This window comes from Sodiomyces alkalinus (assembly GCF_003711515.1).
Source record: "Sodiomyces alkalinus F11 unplaced genomic scaffold SODALscaffold_9, whole genome shotgun sequence".
NCBI lineage: Eukaryota > Fungi > Ascomycota > Sordariomycetes > Glomerellales > Plectosphaerellaceae > Sodiomyces > Sodiomyces alkalinus.
In genome coordinates this window covers 772,023-790,217 of record NW_021167087.1, presented here as the reverse complement: position 1 = coordinate 790,217, position 18,195 = coordinate 772,023, and the positions used below count along the sequence as shown (strand labels likewise).

General features: G+C 55.1%; 5 protein-coding genes across 5 annotated transcripts; 2 read left to right on the top strand and 3 right to left on the bottom strand.

The window, feature by feature from the left end:
- Positions 1 to 658: 658 nt before the first annotated feature.
- Positions 659 to 2,495, bottom strand: SODALDRAFT_315125 (kinase-like protein; the record flags this gene model as incomplete). The annotated part of the gene is made up of 4 exons (XM_028609279.1): positions 659 to 1,590; positions 1,673 to 1,729; positions 1,852 to 2,348; positions 2,449 to 2,495. 4 exons carry the CDS (start codon positions 2,493 to 2,495, stop codon positions 659 to 661), a joined length of 1,533 nt encoding a protein of 510 aa, XP_028464144.1.
- Positions 2,496 to 3,758: 1,263 nt separating this feature from the next.
- On the top strand, positions 3,759 to 5,210 carry SODALDRAFT_217495 (3-oxoacyl-reductase). The gene is made up of 4 exons (XM_028607311.1): positions 3,759 to 4,017; positions 4,100 to 4,460; positions 4,569 to 4,757; positions 4,843 to 5,210. Exons 1-4 carry the CDS (start codon positions 3,969 to 3,971, stop codon positions 5,042 to 5,044), a joined length of 801 nt encoding a protein of 266 aa, XP_028464143.1. The 5' UTR covers positions 3,759 to 3,968; the 3' UTR covers positions 5,045 to 5,210.
- SODALDRAFT_335436 (hypothetical protein) lies at positions 5,101 to 9,296 on the bottom strand. The gene is made up of 3 exons (XM_028612457.1): positions 8,706 to 9,296; positions 7,739 to 8,655; positions 5,101 to 7,669 (listed from the first exon to the last, which is right to left on the bottom strand). Exons 1-3 carry the CDS (start codon positions 8,960 to 8,962, stop codon positions 5,376 to 5,378), a joined length of 3,468 nt encoding a protein of 1,155 aa, XP_028464142.1. The 5' UTR covers positions 8,963 to 9,296; the 3' UTR covers positions 5,101 to 5,375.
- A 4,326-nt stretch (positions 9,297 to 13,622) lies between these two features.
- SODALDRAFT_281728 (FAD/NAD(P)-binding domain-containing protein) lies at positions 13,623 to 15,858 on the bottom strand (the record flags this gene model as incomplete). The annotated part of the gene is made up of 5 exons (XM_028608302.1): positions 13,623 to 13,802; positions 13,904 to 14,152; positions 14,244 to 15,308; positions 15,441 to 15,462; positions 15,560 to 15,858. The coding sequence occupies 5 exons, from the start codon at positions 15,856 to 15,858 to the stop codon at positions 13,623 to 13,625; spliced, it is 1,815 nt and encodes a 604-aa protein (XP_028464141.1).
- Positions 15,859 to 16,668: 810 nt separating this feature from the next.
- Positions 16,669 to 18,185, top strand: SODALDRAFT_325684 (hypothetical protein; the record flags this gene model as incomplete). Its single annotated transcript, XM_028610000.1, has 9 exons — positions 16,669 to 16,685; positions 16,759 to 16,803; positions 16,856 to 16,869; positions 17,055 to 17,099; positions 17,208 to 17,212; positions 17,710 to 17,740; positions 17,813 to 17,887; positions 17,934 to 18,089; positions 18,139 to 18,185. The coding sequence occupies 9 exons, from the start codon at positions 16,669 to 16,671 to the stop codon at positions 18,183 to 18,185; spliced, it is 435 nt and encodes a 144-aa protein (XP_028464140.1).
- Between the last annotated feature and the right edge of the window lie 10 nt (positions 18,186 to 18,195).

Below are 18,195 nucleotides of genomic sequence, written 5' to 3'. Positions count from 1 at the left end.
CCCTCCCACGGAGCCCGCGGGTGCACCGTGGTGGTAGATGCCGTTCCGAGGTCCAGCCCGGCGACGAGCACTAGTAGGGCGCCGAGCCAGGGGTTGACGACGTACGGCCAACACGGACGAAGCAGTGTGAGCATCTTGCCCAAGAAGATGCCGAGACGCAGGAGAAACGGTACGGAGACGGCCAAGGACACGTCGCCGAGACCGACCAGGTGAGCGAGCTGGTACCATCCGAGCCATACCCTGTGGCGGACGTGGCCGGTCCACGTGGTGGGAGGGGGCATGAGCAGTGGAGGGGCTGCTGGTGCGAGGGTCCGTTCGGGCGACGGTGTCCTATGGACGGGCCCGTCCAGCGGTGACGACTCGTGGAAGTGGTCCGCGTTGCCGCCAGAAGCTACCAAGGGCCGGGCCGGGCGCCGTGACGGGCTCCCATCGTGGGTGCGTCGCAGGCCATTCTGTATGACCGGCGGGCCGACGACACCGCTGGCATCGGCGCCATGCGGCTCTATGGACGGCATGGCACGGTCACTGCGGCCGGATCGATCATACCTCTGCTGCTGCTTCGGCGGGTCTGCTTTACACCATCAGTCACGCAACGTAAGATCGCCCAATGGTGTATGTATTCTAAACGATGAGTTAAGGGAAAAAAAAGACATGGGGCCTACGAACCTGGAACCGGGGTGCCGGGTGGTCCGGGTGAATCGAGGTTCTGTACACGACGCCCCTGCAGGCCGATGGAAGGGCTGGAACTCCGGGCGGTCAAGGGCACGCCCTCGGGATACGACTCGGACTTCATGGCAGCCAATACTTCATTGGCGCTAGGTCGGTGGGCCGGATCGAGGGCGAGCAGGCGTCTGAGCAACTGGTAGAGCTTGGACGGTAGGTCGGAACGTTCCCTCCGCTCGTCCTTGAAGCCTTTCCAGTCGGTGATCTCGGCACGCAGCTCATCGACGTCCTCCAGTTCTTCGTGGACGGCATTGGCGCTCTGGTACGGCAGCCGGCTGAAGCACAGGAAGTAGAGGATCATGCCGAGGGAGAAGATGTCGGATTTAGTGGTGAAGTTGCCGTAGCGACCCGAGGCATCCATCTTGAGGACTTCAGGCGCGCAGTAGGATATGGTCCCGGTGGTGCCGGTGGATTTGCGCACGACGTTCTCGGCCTGGACTTCTCCAAAGTCGCTGATGAGGCATGTGAGCTTGGTGCCTTCTCGGTGGAGAAGGCAGTTGCTGGGCTTGAGGTCACGGTGAATGTAGTTGGCGGCGTGCAAGTAGGCCAGGCCGCTGGTGACGTCGCGGAACAGGGAGTAAATCTCCTCGAAGGAGAGATGGCGCAGGGAAGCGACGCTGGGCTGCTCGGCTTGTCCCCTCGACCTCCTGCGCATCTGCTCCTTGAGGTCTTCCTTGGTGGTCTCCTTGGGCCGATCCCCGACGACGTAGTTGAGGAGGTCGCCGCCGTTGCAGTATTGCTGAAGGATGAATGCGCAGGCCACCCTGGGACCGAAGCGACTGAGCTGGACGTCTTCGAGCCAGACGTGGCGATATGAAACGAGGTTCGGGTGGGAGAGCTTGGCAAGAAGTTCGACCTCGACCAGAACTATCGATGTGGGGAAATAATGAGAGTTAGGTGTCACAGGACGACGAGAACGAGGAGAAGAAGCGAAGGGGATACAACGCACCTTTCTCCAGCCAGGCATGGTCATCACCGACAGGAACACGTTTACATGCAAAGTGGCCTGAATGGGCGGGGGGACAAAGAAAGAGAAGGTCAGCCTCAAGAGAGATCTAGGCCCTGTCTACGGTGATGCAAGGGACTAGTAGCCTAGTGTCGAGTCGTTGCGGAAAGGCACCGGCTTACCAAGATGACAGCCATCAATTTCGTGGCGCACCAGCAGGACGACGCCCTTCCCGCCGCGGCCCAGTTCCCGTTCTTCTACAAAGAAAGTATTGAAGTAGTTGGGACTGAAGGCCTCGCGACGGATGCGGCCGCCCTGGTGGACAGGGGCCTGGGCGGAAGAGGGGGATGGAAAGAAGTCGATGTCTTCGACGTCTTCGACACGAGCGGACTGAGGATGAGGTTGCGGCAAGCCTGGGCGGATCATGCGCAGGATAGGACTGGAGGGGGGTTCGTCGTGCCTGGTGCTACTGCTGCTACGGACAAGGCCGGCACGTAGCATACGGAAGTAGTCGGGGTCGACATACTCGTGGCGGGAGGATGACGAGGAGGATTCGAAGCCATGACGGTCTGGGGACGGGGGACGGAGGGCCTGGTGGCAGGTGGGACACTCGGTGAGGCCGCGAATCTCGAGACGTTGGGAGTCGGGGTCGCGGACGACGATGGCATTCTGGTGACGACTGTGGAGAGGGGAAGAGGCAGAGCTTTGTTAGCAAAGGACTGAGATGAGAGCTGGGGGATTGGGGAGACGACAGGAGGGAGACGAGGAGCCCGACATACAGCACAATTTCGCGACCCTCGCGAGAAGGGTAGGAGATTAGAGACATGCTGGGCCACAGTCCAGTTGCGAGAGTATAAAATGGGTTGTTGATGCTCAGCAGGCAAAGGTGGGGGATATAACGGGTTAGATCATTTTCCACGTCTAGAGGGATGACGCTGCACAGGAGGAGCTGTGGATATGGAACGATGGGATGGACGATGGGATGATGTGACGGTGTGGTTTGGAGTTGTTTTCGGTGAGAGCGTGTTGTAGGTATCGTGTCTCGTGAGGTGGTATCAAGACGTTACCATCCAATGTATCTGTACCTACCCGCTACTAATAAGTACGGAAGGGATGGCTAATAAGGTATGTACCAGTACGGAACTCCCATTCTCCGTGCTCCATATGCCGTCCACGAGACCCAGTGACGTAACGTCTGTATTGATTAGTCATAGTCGAAGCTGCCTTCGTCCCTCCATTAATATTCTCCCCACCTTCTTCTCTCCCCACCTTCATCAGGCCCCGAAACCACCAGAGCTCTCTCTCAATGCCACATCTTCACACGTCTCTCGCTGCCTGGTTCGCCAGAGACGCGATGCACTGATACAGTGTACTATAAGCTACCTAAAAAATTAAGGTCAGTACAGACAGACGTCCAGGGCTGAAGTATCGACAATCCCTCGCCCAGATCACTGTTAAGTTGCCAAAAAAAGAGCCAAGTTCGGACGTTGAAGATTCAGAGCATGGTAAGAAGGGATGGAAAGTCAGCCAGGCTCTTATTTCCAGGCAGGTTGGTCATCTTCTCCAACTACTTCGTACTAATTATTACCTTAGTGGCCGGGCCCGGAAACGATGTTCCTGACATTGGCATCTGATCATCCGTCCCCTTTCAACCCCTCTATTGTCCCCACCGCTCTCTCCAGCTCATCGGAGACTCGAAATCCTACCTAGACACAGGATGGAGTAACGTTGTACGGAGAGGGACCGAGCCCGGAGTACGAAGTAGACACGGGGAACCTCTTCCTCTTGTCTCTCCATCTCTTCCGCAGCGAGTGGAGGGCATCCCGGAATATTGTCCGACTGTCGTGCTAGACAACGCCACCTCCGCTCCCCCGGACATTGGATCCGCCAATCAGTGCCGTTTATTATGCACCCCGGATTTTACTGCGATCCTGGATTCCGTTGTCCCGTTTTCCTACTACTGTGTGAGGCCTTATAGGAACGGAGCTGCAACCCATCTCGACGATCAGTGGGACACTCTCATCTTTCACATGGAATGCCCTTCTACGTGTCTTTCTACATCTTCGTCGTCTGATTCTCGTCGTCTTGCTCCGAAGGTCTACACCGAGGACTTTTAGCTTGAGCCTCGTACGACTTGCATCTCGTACGATAGTCTTACTTAGTCCGGCTTCCCTCTCAATACCTACTATTCAACCTCGCGCCAAAAGAAGTATCACCAATATTGATCTCTCTGCGCATCTCATATTAGATCTCGGAAGAACAAGAAAGACGTCTTTCTGATATTCACTAACACCTTATCATGGCCACTCTTCTCCGCGGCACCGCCTTCATTACCGGCGCCGCTTCAGGTACGCAGCTCCGGCTTCTTATAATTCCTTGTGACAATACTCGGGCGAGACCTCACCTCGCTCACCCTCCTCTTCATTCTAGGCATCGGAAAATACACATCCCTCGCCTTCGCCAGGCACGGCATCAAGAACCTCGCCCTATCCGACATCAACACCACCGCCCTCTCTGCCTCCGTCGCCGAACTCCGCCAACAGTTTCCGACCGTCCAGGTCCTCGAGCTACCTATAGACGTTCAGAAGGCCGACCAGGTCCGAGACGGCGTCGCCGAAACCGTCAAGCGCTTCGGCCGTCTCGACATTGCCGTAAACAATGCCGGAATCGGCGGTAGCGGTCGTGCCACGCATGAGATTGACGAGGCTGAATTCGCCCGCGTCGTCGACGTTGATCTTCACGGTGTATGGCGCTGTCAACATGAAGAGCTCAAAGTCATGATTAACCAGGAGTACGTTATTGCGCTTCTGCCTTTCCATTTGGCTGACGTCCATTATCTCTCGTTCCTTTTCCTTTTTTCTGTCCTCTTTCTAACCCCGAGTCTGCGTCTGCTACACAGAGACCTAGGTCCCCGCCAAGGTCGCGGTCGCATCATTAACGTCGCCTCCATGTACGGCCTCGTCGCCCCTTGTCACTACCACTCCCATACCGCCTACGCCACCGCTAAACATGGCGTCCTCGGCCTCACGAGAGGAGATGCCAACACGTACGGCCCCAAGAATATTCGCATCAACGCCATCTGCCCGGGGTGCGTCCATTCCCCGAATACGTTGACTCTTGGAGGAGATACTGGAGAGAGGATGTAAACAAAACTGACACGGGAAAAAACACAGCTACGTCGAGACGCCTCTGGTACTGAGCGCCATGAGCCAAGCTCCCGACGCCCCTCTCGGCCGAGACATTCAGCGGACTCCCTTCCAGCGGATGGCGAAGATGGAGGAAGTGGCCGACTGTATCACCTTTATGGCCTCGGAAATGAGCAGCTTCATGCAGGGTGCTGCTCTCGTCGCCGACGGAGGCTACACCATTCAATAGAGGGGGAGAGGGGGAGAGAGAGAGATATTAATCGATACCCAATTCTGGCTACATGATGCATATTTACTACTCATTGCCCCTTAAAATGCAAACTCTGGGGTTGCCCCCCGACCCTTGATTCTCATCCAGATGACCTCCCTCCCTGGTCATGATACAGAATAGTCCAACTACATATAATTCCTCCCATGTCCCCGAGCCTAACACCTGTACGTTGAAATTTCCAGCCCATGAATCCTCGTGCCGATGAATAATGAACGCTCCATCCGGGGAAAGGAAAAAAAGAAAGAAAAGGAGACGCAAAAAGGACGTCGAGATGCTATCCTCCCCGAGGTCAGAAACTGAAGAAATCCAATTCGTGGTTCCGAGGCGCCCCTGAACCCCCGTTCTCGAGCTGCTCCACGCCACCAGGGCCTCCTCGCTCCCCATTCGGACCAGCCTGTCCCTTCCCGTTCCCGCCGGCAGAGCCGCCAGGCCCATTGCTGTCCCCAACGGCACTCTGCACCAGCCCGCCCAAGCTCACGGGGCTGAGAGTGTTCATCCCTCCTTCGCCGCTCATCCAGTCCATCGCACTGCCCCCGTTGGCGTTGCCATTGCTGGCAGCAGCGGCAGCAGCGGCAGTGTTTGCCGATGTCGTAGTAGCATTCGTCTTGGACGCATCGTCTTTGCCTTCATCCGCCGCGCCGCTTCCACCTTGGGGTCCCATGCCGCTATCGGTCCGCGCGTGGCCGTTGACGTTGCCATTGCCATTGGCACCGCTGGTACCGTTAGCGCCAGCACCGCCACCACCGTACATCCCGTTCGGTCCGCCGGAGACCATGCCCTGTCCGCTAAGGATAGACCCCACACTCAACCCCCCCGGTCCAGACATCCACTCCGAAAGGGGCATGTCATAGCCATTGCCATTCCCGTTCCCGTTCCCGTTCCCATTACCGTTGTTGTTATCCCCCGGGTCACCACCGGGCCGCATAGAGGGTCCCCCCCAGACACCATCACTCGCGCTCCCCACGAGGACGAAATCGTCCGCCGGCCGCGTAAGCCCTTCGACGCCATCGTCCAGGTCCGCCTCAATGGCGCTCCCGTTCAGGAAATCCAAGCTGAAACCCTGGTTTTGGTGGTGGTCATGCTGCTGCTGCTGCTGGTGCTCATGTCCGTCCGCCCCCCCGCCGCCGCCGCCGCTCCCGAGACCGTACAGCGCAGGGTCGACGTGCGGAGCGTGAGGGTGCGCCCCGAAGGACGAGTGCTGGCCCTGGCTATGGCTGCTCTTAGGCGGGGTCTGGTGGGGCGGGAAGAATGTTGGCGGCGGACGCGTGAACTCGCTGGCGCGACGGCTCGTGGCCGCCCGTCGCCGCTTGTTGGACGGACCGGCGCCGCCGCCGCCGCCGCCGCTGGTGCGTTCCGTCTCCGACTCGCCGCCAGCCATGCTGGACGAGTCGCGCCGCACGGGCAGGATGGAGTAGATGTTGTCCAAGCTGCCGCGCCAGCCCGAATCGGAGAGGAGGGAGCGGTCGCTGCCCGTGAGGACGTGGGGCGGGACGGCGGCGCGGTGGGCGCCGGTGGGGTCGTTGATGTCGGCGCGCAGCTGGGCCAGGACGGCCTTGAGGAGGTCGTCCATGCGGGCGGCCGGGTGGTAGGTGTGGCTCATGTCGCCGATGGCGCTGGCGAGGATCTCGAGGTAGCCCAGGTAGGTGCGCCGGTCCGACTCGGACTGGATGTAGGCCAGCGCGGCGATGAGGGCGATGGCGGCCGTGCCGGCGTGCTGGATCCCCGTGACAAAGATCTTGGTGCCGTCGAACCGCTGTCGGTGTTGCCAGAAGATGCGCGCCACGCGGATGGCCTGCTGCGTGCAGATGCTGCGCGAGAGGGACGTGCGGCTGTCGTCGACCATGGAGTAGGGGTCGCCCATCCCGAGCGCGTGGTTGTGCATCGCCGGGGAGAAAGGGTGTTGGTGGCTGTGGTCGCTCGCCATGTCCTTCGTCGGCTCAGGCACCCCCGACACCGGGGAGGGATGGCCCCCCGTGCTGGTGCCGTCGCCGGTTATGGAACCGTAATTGGCCCAGGGCCGGTGCAGGAGGATCATGGAGACGTGATATTGCTGGTGGAGGAGGAAGAAGCTGTAAGGAGCCGTCTTGATGTTGGCGGGTTTCCATTGCAGGTGCTCCGGAAGCCGACGGTACCAGTTCTGGAGCTGGAGGTCCAGGTTGATGACGTGCAGGTAAGCGTTGTCCTCGCCGTCGTTGGCGTTGGAGCTGAACAACTGGCCATGGTCAAGGGCCCTGCCGGGAGACACCCGGTTGTTCTCCCTCGTCTCGACGATCCGACCGGCCAGCTCCATCAGCTCGATGAGCTGTTCGTAGATTTCGACGCCGATCGATTTCCTGTCCGACGGCTGCTGGCTGTTGGCTTCCATCATCGACGAGAGTTGCGAGAAATGCTTGGACAGGAGATCCATCCCGATGTCCTGGTTCTTGATACTGGTGGGCCGGCCCAGGAATAGGGCCCAGTACTTGTCGTATATCACGCAGGCCCGCATCGTCATGTGGCGAATGTCTACCTCGAGATCGCTGATGCCATTGTTTCGACAGTCGAGATGAAGGCCAATGTCGAACGCGAGCCGGTTCGCCATTCCTTAAGGCTGCATGTTAGTGGAAGGTAGGACGGGGGGGGACGAAAGACCACGTTGGTTTTTTGACTTACCCGCATACATCCAGCCGGTGTTATCCCTTCCCACGCCGCATTCCAGGTCCCCCAGGAGCAACAAGGCCTGGACGCTAGGGATACCACCAGGCCGTTCGAGCTCAATGTCCAGCATGTACTTGGCTTCCCGGTGCAGGGTGCTCTCGCGATCCCCCAAGGTGATCCTCTTCATATCCTCCCGCTGGTAGTCGGAGAACCGGTACCCCATGGCCAGGATGGCAATGTGGAGGAACGACGAATAGAATCGGGGGTTCTGACTCTCCCGGTCGGCCTGGAAGGCTTCCTGGTGAACAATGTTGAGGACCGAGTTGTAATACACCCAGAAGTTGCTCATGAGGTAGTCGTGGGTGGTAGCGGAGAGAGAGCGGATGATACGCTCGGCGCGGCGGACCTGCTCGGGCGGCTCCCGCGAGTCGAACTGGTCCGGGGATTCGGCGTAGACATGGCTGTTGGCCGTGGGTCCGAAGAAGCGCAACCGGCCCGACAGCTGGTCGAAGGACAGGTTGCCCTTGGTGGAGAGCAACCGGTGGACAATGTCCTCCTGCTTCGGGTCCAGCATCCGGAAGGGAGACGTCTCCTTCGTCATGGGCTGCAGCAGCAGCTGGCTGTTGGTCAGGGTGGCGCTGTCGGCGTGATCGCTGTCCTGCATGGCGAAGTCCTCGTTGCCGGAATCGGGCGGGGAGGGGACTTCGACCTTGGACGGGGTGGCGTTTCTGGTTCCTGATTGTGCGGAGGAGGCATTGGTTTGGGATGGATCTGATTGTTTGGGCTGCATCTCGGAGGTCGCCGGGTGCGACTCGTGTCTGGTTTTTGGGGGGTGAACGGCGGGTGGCGGCTGGACACCTTGTTCTGCCAGCATACCCTCAAGGAGAGCAATGCGTTCAGAGAGAGAGGACATGTAGGCTTTGGAGATGGGGCTGGACTATGGTCAACATCGAGATGAAGACTAGAAAGACGGAAGACATACCGGCGACGCTCATCGTCGTTCTTGATGATACACTCAGTGGCAGTTCGTTTGCACTGGGTGCATTCTCTGTCGCCCTTGGGGACGACGCAACGGATTCTCCTCTCCCGGCATGCGGCACAAGCCACGGAGGCCCGGTGACGGACTTGCTGCTTGCTGGAACCCTGGCGGGTGAGGTGGTTACGAGGAGAGACGTTCTCCTGGTTTGCGATGTCGGGTGTTTCCTCGATGGTGGCTTTGATTTCGGTTTGTTTGGCCATTGTCTGTCTATTCCAGGGGAGAGAACGACTGGACTCGGTGTCAGCGAGCAAGATAAGGGGTTGCGGGTAAGCCCATGAGCGAAAATAAGCAGGCGGGAGAGTTTGAGGGTTGACGACGCTTAATCAACAGCCACGAGCACGATCGATGAAGGAAAGGGAGACACGAAATCAGATCAGGAGGAGGGAAAAGCTGGTGATACGAGCTGAAGATGTTGAAAATTACAAAAACGTGGAACGAGAACCGGAGGCGAGAACGATGGATTCATGGGAGCTTGGGGAACACGAGAAAGACGGACGGATGACACGACCCACATAGGTTCAAGCAGGCAGACGGCGACGGCAAGGGTGTAGTGGAGGCGTATACATATACAACGTCTGTGAATGGGGAGGAGGCTTTGCCCAGTTCCGTATAAGCGGTGATGACGATGCTTGACAGGAGGGGCAAAGGAAGGGAATGGGGCGAACGCGCCCCAGTCCGGCGGTTTCCATGCCGTTTCGCGGTTTTCTGTGGTCCCTGTGGTCCCTGTGGTCCCTGTGATGCCTGTGGCCCCCCTTGCGGCTCCATGCGAATCCTGGGGCCCCATTCTTGGTTGATGGGATGGGGTGGTTGCTGTCTGGGGAACAGCGCCATAGAGCGCCACTTAAGACCGGGAACAGTAGCGAAGTGGATCCAGGGGCCTAGGTGAGTGGATGGTATAGAAAAGAGGAGAGACAGTCTATAATAGAATGATTAGAGAGAACGAAAGAAGTAAAAGACAAAGAGAGGTAGGGAGCGAGCGTCAGAGAGAGAGGAAACCAAAAACCTGTGACGTCGGGACGAAGAGCTACAGTACATGATGTTGCATGGGTTGATGCAGGGCACAGGACATGAAGATGTACTGTAACTCAATACCGGCTTTGCGGACGAGGTCATCAAACAATAAGACAATGCTCGATGTCTGGTTGGGTACGTGTAGATGCAATCACTGTGCATGGAGAGCCGATTTTGGGGGGAGGGGTGGGGAGATCTCAAAGGGGGTTCAAGCAAGAGCGATCCCCCCGAAGCCCGGGGCCCCGGACTACGAAGGAGATCGCGTTTCCCCGGTCTTGGTCGTCTCGGAGTTTTGGGTCCAAAGCGAGGGGCGCAAAAGATGGTATTTCTCTTTTCGGTTGGGGGGGAGGATGGTGAGCCAAGATTCGGGGAAACAAGCGGCTAGGAGGGGAAAATCTGGAGAGTCTGGGGAAAGAGAAAGCGTCAGGAAGACGACATTGTCCTTCGTAGGACAGGATAATAGTCCGGGGAAGAAGCAATGATGGAGAACCGCCCGAGAATTCGTTCGGGGCAACCGTCGGGGCAACCGTCGGCCGAACGATATTCTGACTCGTGGTCTTCTTTTCCCTCCCCGTCTTTCATCTCTCTCTTTTCTTTTGTCTCTGGGCAAAAAGACCCGATCTCATATTCCAAAGTCGCTTTCATCAGGCATAATTACGTTGTAGTCCAGCGAATCGCCCACTCGGACACGCCACCACCCCGCCCGAATCCCCTTACCTGTGACCGATATCGTATGCAAGATGCTGGCTAGCTTGGGAGATAGTCTCATTCAGCTTTCGAATCATGGCGTCCCTAAGTGTAAAATCCCGGGTGCGGTCGTGGGGTTCGGGTTTATCGAGGGAATGGGTCTGGGGTGGTCGTGGTTCGTGGGTGTTTTCGGGCCTGACCTTGGACTTGACGTTGAACGTTGGGGAAGGAGAAAGGCCCACTTAAGCTAGGCATAGTGGACCCTGCGGGGCTGACGGTAGACGAGCCAATGGTATCTGTTCAATTCCCGATAATGGCCCGCGGCTCTTTCGTTACCCCACCTCTTTTGCCCCGGCTATTGCACTTACCCCACTTAGCTGCCAAGGTCGTCGTTCAGGTCGGCACCGAGCACCGACTCTGTGACCCCCATATCCCCATAGACCGGAGTCCAGTCCACCAGGCAAGGGGTCCACAGTTCCTTCGACAGTGGACGCTACTTCTTAGGTCGGCATCTGGCATACTTTTAAAGTAATGGTACCACTGAGGCCTCGCTTTAGGGGGAAACGCCCGAGTCGTGGTACAAAGTGCGGAGTATAAGGTACCTTATGTACCGTACCACGTATGCCCGGCATATCCTTGTACCTTGTATCCTTTGCAATATCGTACCTTGTTACCCCTCCATTTTGGCACCCGAGACGACTCGGAGCCGGGGTACAGAATAGAAAATATCCACATAAGGTATTCCAGGGGTTGCACCTTGCACCACCCATTTGCAGCGAGCACTCACATTGAAGCCCTTCACAACATTCATGAGGGGGATTCCTAGCTTTCTGATAATCAACACTTTGCACATATGAGCAAGTTGTTTTTACATTGTACTTTCAGAGTAGGCAACTACCCCAATCGGCCTCGATAATGTCCAAGCGCAATCCCCATAACAAGGTTGGGGACTCGGGGCCATCCTCTTCACCAGCATCAGTCTTCATCGCCATGGAGCAGTCTGCATCTGCAAATCGGACATTGAAATCCATACGCCGATTCCGTCCAATAGATGAGGTCTACATTGTGATTATCGCTGCTGCATTCATGGCTTCGAGTTGTTTCCGTTCCTTTGTTCTTTGTTCTTTGTTCTTTTTTTTTTCGTTTTGTTTTTCCTGGGGGGGTTTTTTTTTGGTCGTCACATTTCCCTCTTTTACCCCTTTCTTTCACCTTCGGGGCTGACTCGTTGTACTCGTTGCGGTCCAGTCGTTTGGAACGCTTTCAAGCCACGCTGTCAGAACACCACACACACAGGTACGTACATATTCTTGGGCCACCCCTCCCCCTCTCACTAGCGCAAGAACGAGACATTGCATCCAAGCAATCTGGTTAAGATTTTGCGTGGTCACAGGGACGTGCAAAGTAGAGACCCACTTGGTCTTCTTAATTCATTTTGAGGTGGCTGATCGGCAAATGCCTGATTCATTCGCCTTGGGGGGGTGTTGATATCGAGAGTGACGTCTGTGCAATGAGAATGAGGTGTGTAGGCGCTTACCGAGAAATATCCTGCATATTTGACATGCCATATTGGGTATCTCGCTTGCACTTATACCTACTTTGCACTTGTTGTATTCTTTTGTATAGTTATGTGCGGAGTATTCTCCGCGAACCGGAATATAATGTGAATGCCTCCAACGAAGGAGGCAAGTTAGGCTTATACAAGTTACAACGTACGCCCCTCAGCCCTCAGGCGAAGGCGAAGGCGACGCACTAACACCACAACCACACGCATAAGGTGGGTCGTCGGTCGTCCTCCAGGCTGGCTAGATCCCGATCCTCTCAATAGTCCCAAACGACGAAGCTTCGGATCGCCTTCCTCAGACCATTTCCCCAGTTCTCCCCCGAGTTCTGCCCCAAGTTCTCTCAACCACTCGGGCCTTTTGCGTCGCCAGCGTCTCCTAGTCTCGAAATCCGAAATTCGAAATTCGAAATAGTCGTCTGCGTCTGTTTTAAAAGAGTATGCTCTTTCTTGAGTTCTCCGCATCTACGTTGTATCCCTCGTTTTTGCTTCCGCTTTGCCCACCCTGTCAGTAAATCCATGATCCATGATCCATCCATCCCTCATACCCTCCACGATGAATCATTATCAACACCAAGCCACCAAAGCAGCTCAACAAGATCAACTCCAAGAACTCGGTGACGCACTGACGACTCAATCCCGAACCCCAGGCTGCTTTCAGAATGAGGGGAGTCGACGGGAACGTGGAAGAAGCCGTACGCTCTTGTCCTAATCGGGTGATTAGTGCTGCATCGGACTAATATGACATTGGTGCTCGCCCCATTCCCCGAAACGGGCAAGAAAGAAAAGGGAGCAAAAAAGGAGAAGAAAAAAAAAAAAGAATGGAAAATAGAACTGAATCGTTGGGTGCATGTGGTGATTAGGTATTGTATTGCCTTGGTCGCTCTAGATCGCTTTACTATGAATATGATCTGGTGGGCAACTCAGTTGGTCTGCCCTGGCTGTGGCTCGTTCGCTCACCTGATGCCAGATGCTCATATCGTATGAGGAAAGGGGAAGCCCATCGTAGCGCAGGGAACCACTCGACAACCCTAGCTGAACGCGTTAGTACCAATTTTTTTTATATAATTTCTTTTTGTTTTGCCCCCCTTTCTTGTTGTCTCACTGTTGTCTCACCGGGTGAAGGCTGGCGCCACAACACTGCAAAAGAAGCGTGGTGCGATGAAAATGGACACACATGAACCAAATTCATATTTTCCCATCTCATACCTCTCTCTCTCACATCGTTCTAGAACACAAGGCCATGCCTAAAAACTGAAAAAGGCAAAGGTGAGCGTATAGACAAAACAATCCCTCCATCCTTACCTGAATCAATTCAAGAAAACCCATTCCGATGCCACTCGCGCCCCGAGTCATCCCTATACCATCGGAAGTTGGGAATAAGAATAAAAAAAAGTAACATGTTAATTGATGATGCTTCATTCCTCCCCTTCGCCGCTATGTGCAAAAGCGCCCCCTCCCAAACCCCCATTCCTTGCTCTTCATGACAGGGTCGATATAAATATATATGATATGGCCCAGAACGTTGTGGTCTCGTACATATGTCTCGTGTACGAGCAATTCTTTTCGAATGGAAAACGTGGCGCGTCGTAGAGATTCTTCGTTTACTCGACGCTCCAGTCGTGGTCGCTGTTCCGCACGTACGTGCTCAGACCGCGGACATCATTCGTTGTGTTGGCCTTGACCTCGCCGTCGCCCAGGAACGCGAACCGGTTAGGGTACCGGTACCGGATGTTGTAGTCCTCGAAGCGCGGGTCCTTGATGGTCTTGAGGAAGTGGATGGTCTGGAACGTATTGTGTTAGCTTCGGCTCAGGAAGGTGCACGCGTGGTTTCATTGGGGGGGGGGGAGGCAGATAGGTTTGAGTGAGCGTTCAAAGTACGTACGCAGCCGGGCCAGAGGTAGATGCGGTTCTTGATCTTGCCGTCCTTGAACCAACTCCTGCAGTTCTCCTGGAACACTGTGGTCTTGTGGAACTCGTCAAAGTGGCCGTAGATGTCATCCACCGCATCCTGCTTGACGTCGATGGAGCGGATGTTCTCATGCTGGATCTTCTTCATCATCTTGATTGAGTACTCGACCGTCGTCTCGATCGAGGGCAGCAGCGTGCCGGATGACCAAGTCGCACCAGGGCCCTAGAAAGAAAAGAAAAGAAAAAGAAAAGAAATTAGTATGGTTCGGTGATCACCAGGGCATCACGGACAACTTCAACATCTGTCAACGTACCACGATAGTATAGTAGTTGGGGAAGCGCGGGGCCGAAACGCCGAGGTACAGGTTGACACCCTCACCCCAGTCCTCGTTGAGGCTCTTTCCTTCGCCGTTGACAAGCTTAAAGGCGGGCCGGAAAGCGACGTTAAAGCCGGTAGCGCACACCAGGATATCCATCTTATGCACCTCTCCGTCCTCGGTGACGATGCCCTCGGGGACGATCTTCTTGATGCCGCCAAAGACGGTCTTGACGTTGGGCTTGACGAGCGCCTCGAGGTAGCCGTCGCCGGGCGAGATGCGGCGGCAGCCGGGGGACCAGTCGGGGATGATGAACTTCTTCAGCTCCTCGTGACCGGGCCCGATGCGCCTCTCCATCTCCTCCTGGATGGTCTTCCGGAACTGGTTCGACATCTCGGAGCCCTGCTGGTACATGCCGAAGAGCGAGTTGATCTCGGCCTCGATCTGCTTGCGGAACATGAGGTAGTACTCGGGGTCCTCGCGGAACTTCTTCTTGTCCTCCTCGGTGAAGGTGTACTGGCGGTGGCCCGGCTCCGACGAGCCGCCGCCCTTGCGGAGCTCCTTCTCGAGGACGCCGCCGCCGAAGGGGGGCGAGATCCAGGTCGGGGACCGCATGAACACCTGCACCTTGTCGGAAACCTTCTGCAGGGACGGCACGATCTGCACGCTGGTGCTGCCGGTGCCGATGACGCCGACGTTCTTGCCCTCGAAGGAGACGGAGTGGTCCCAGGCGGCCGAGTGCATCTTGGGGCCGGCAAAGTCGTGGAGGCCCTCGATATCGGGCCACTTCCAGTTGTTCAGGATACCGGTACCGTTGACGAGGACGTGGCACCAGTCCTGCCAGGTGTCCTTGGTGACCTGGTCCTCGAGCGTGATGCTCCACAGGCCCTTGGGCTCGTCCCAGCGGCACTCGACGACTTTGGTGTTGAGCTTCATGTACTTCTTGGAGCCATGCCGCTCGGCGAAGCCCTCGAAGTAGCGCTGAATCTCATCACCGTAGGCGAAGTAGTGAGACCAGTTGGGGTTGGGGTCCCAAGAGAAGGTGTACAGATGGGAAGGAATCTACGAACCGCGCGTGTTAGTGGGGGTTCAGGGAAAAGAGAAAGGGGAATGATCCAGAATGACCGTCCTGGCGGCAGCCAGAGACAGGCAGCGGCCAACCCGGGGGGGGGGGGCGGGGTTTATTTTTCTTACATCACAGGCGACGCCAGGATATCTGCGAAACGGAAAAAAAAGAGTCAGTTGGACCACTTGGACGACGAAGCGAGAAGAGGCGTATGGGGTCAGGGGCGCTTTTCCCCAAAGCAACTTACGTGTTCTCGTACCAAGTACCGCCAAAGTGAGGGTTCTTCTCGAAGAGCGTCAACTCCCAGCTCTCGGGGACGAGCTGCCTCTCCATCTTGTATGCGAGACAGAGACCGGTGGCGCCGGCGCCGATACAGGCAACGCGCAACTTAGTGGGCTTAGAGTGGTACTGCGGCAGAACCTTGTAAGGTGTGCCAGGCTCGATCACGGGAGGATAGGAAAAGTCGGAAGTGCTGGCCTGGCCATTGGTCTGGCCGTTGGCGCGGGCGCTGTCGCCAGTGCCGCTGGCCTCTGCTGAAGGAGCCATCGTGGGGGTGTGAGAGTCGGAATGAAGAAGGTATGAGAGTAGGAGAGGATGAGGGAACCAAAATTGGGGTAAGCTGGGGGCGAGCTTGATATATTGTAGGTATGAGCGGCGGAGGAGAGACAAGCTTATGATAGTCTCGGAAAAAGAGTGCGTGTTTCCGAGTAAAGCTGAAAGGCAGAGAACGGCGGGGGGACTCTAGCAACCGCCTTCCACGGGATACGGCTCAGGGACAAGCCTGGTCAAGCCGACTGGTAGGTAGTCTATGGGGCCATGAGATGGTCAGATGGACGACGTGGGGGGTTCCTCTTCCACGGCTGTGGTCAGGACTACGAGTGCATGTGAGTACCCGAAGGGACTCGTATGGGGAGTTGGAGGGGGGGGCGGGACAAGATGTGGAGGGTTAGGTATGGGGACGCCATGGACGGGAACTGCATTTCCTGGCGACGGTAGACCCCATGTTTGGGCGGCATAGAAAGGGCCAGGTGAAAGGCCGTAAATACCCCATTGCCCCAGCATCATTCCATTTTTTGAGGAGATGGGCGGATGCAGTGGGTACGCTGTATAGTCCTGGGATCAGTGGCAAGAAGACACAGAGTCTGACAGACCATCACGTTGCTGGGAGGTAACGGAGGTTGTGGGCGTGGCGGGCAACTGCAACTCCAGGAGAAAGGGACCAGTGGCGGCCGGACTTCGATGACCGAAGGGACTTTGAACCATTGCTGGAGAAAGAAGCCGGTTGGGCGAAACAGACGCCCGCCAGTGGCCAGTGAGTGGTGGTGTTCGTGGTGATAGAGGAGACAGTGGGAGGAGATGGTGGTGAGGTCTGGGTAAGATTTTCCAGCCCTGTGGAGAGGTCAAGCTCAGAAGTACCCAGCTAAGAAATTACCTAAGGTACCTTAGTATGGGTACCTTTATCTGCGGGGCCCAATGTTCGGTCAAGCATAGGTAGGTACCTACTACCGCATACCGCAGGGGACACTATAATAACTCGAAAAAGTCCCTATAAATTTAGTAGGTACACTCTATAGGCACGAAAAAACACCCGTACGCTATAGTATATATTCGTATATATAAATACCCTAGTAGTAAAAGAAAAGTCTATAATGTAATAACGAGCTAATACGCTATAAGGAAATTTTTTTTACTACCATAACTATAACGCCACCGCCAGACCTAATCTTATTTTCACTCTTCAGATAACGACAGGCTAGTAAGTTACCCCTATATCCGGTCCTGCGCAGGTAAGATCCATCTAAGGTAGTATCAGGGCTCGATTATACGGGTCTAACAGGCTAAGATTCGGATTTTATAGGTCAGAAAGATTAGTTTTAATGCTTTAGCTATACTAGTCAAGGTAAGATATCGCAAAACCGTTCCAGATTAGGGCTAACTCATTACGTGATAGGTTATATACTATTATACAAGACGAAACGATTCTATACGCAAAAGGGTATAAGTAAATAATCTCTAGTAAGAATAGCGGGCGACGAATAGTACTAGTAGCCGATAAAAATCGATAAAGAAGAATTACCCCCCCCCCCTCCCCCCTTATCTAGCTAAAAGAAACGTTAGGATCCCCGCTACTAGATACCTTTATACTTAACTGTATATATCTATACACGTTCTATATAGCAGTTTACTAACGATTCGATATATAAAGCTTAAATAGAAGTGCGCTAGTACAATCTCGCAGTATATAAATAAGAATAATCCCACCGTATATATCTTTATATTAACGTACGATAATATACGCTAATAAGTATATAGATTAAATATAGAATTACTATATGCCGTAAATATCACAAAGGCACGGCTATCAAATTTCCTGATTTTAATATAACACGCTCGCAGGCTCTTTCCGGGTTATTCGTGCAAATATACGGTAACGAGAAGCGGGGCCGCTATCGGTGCGATAAATATACTATAGGAAAAGGTATACTTACGTCGTGTATAGTGCTAAAAGACTTCGGTAAAGGCGGCTATAGTAATTATACTATTAGCGCGGGCTCGTCTAGTTACTCGTTAGCCGGTAAGTTAGTTTATAATGCTATACGATAATATACTAACTTAAATAGAAGTTAACGAAACCCCGCGCTCGAATAAACGTAAACGTGTTACCGAAGATCCCCCCGCCGGTAAAAATAAGACCTTAATAACGCTTAACCTCGAGGGCATCCCCACGCGCTATATTACGCGCCTTAGAAGGGCGCTAATCGCGGCCGCTAAGGAGAGTAAGTGATATTCTCTATCTTATAATAATATACACCAGCGTACTAATAGATATCCTAGTAGGCGACGATAACGAGGATCTTCTAGAGGATAACTAGTAGGGTTTTT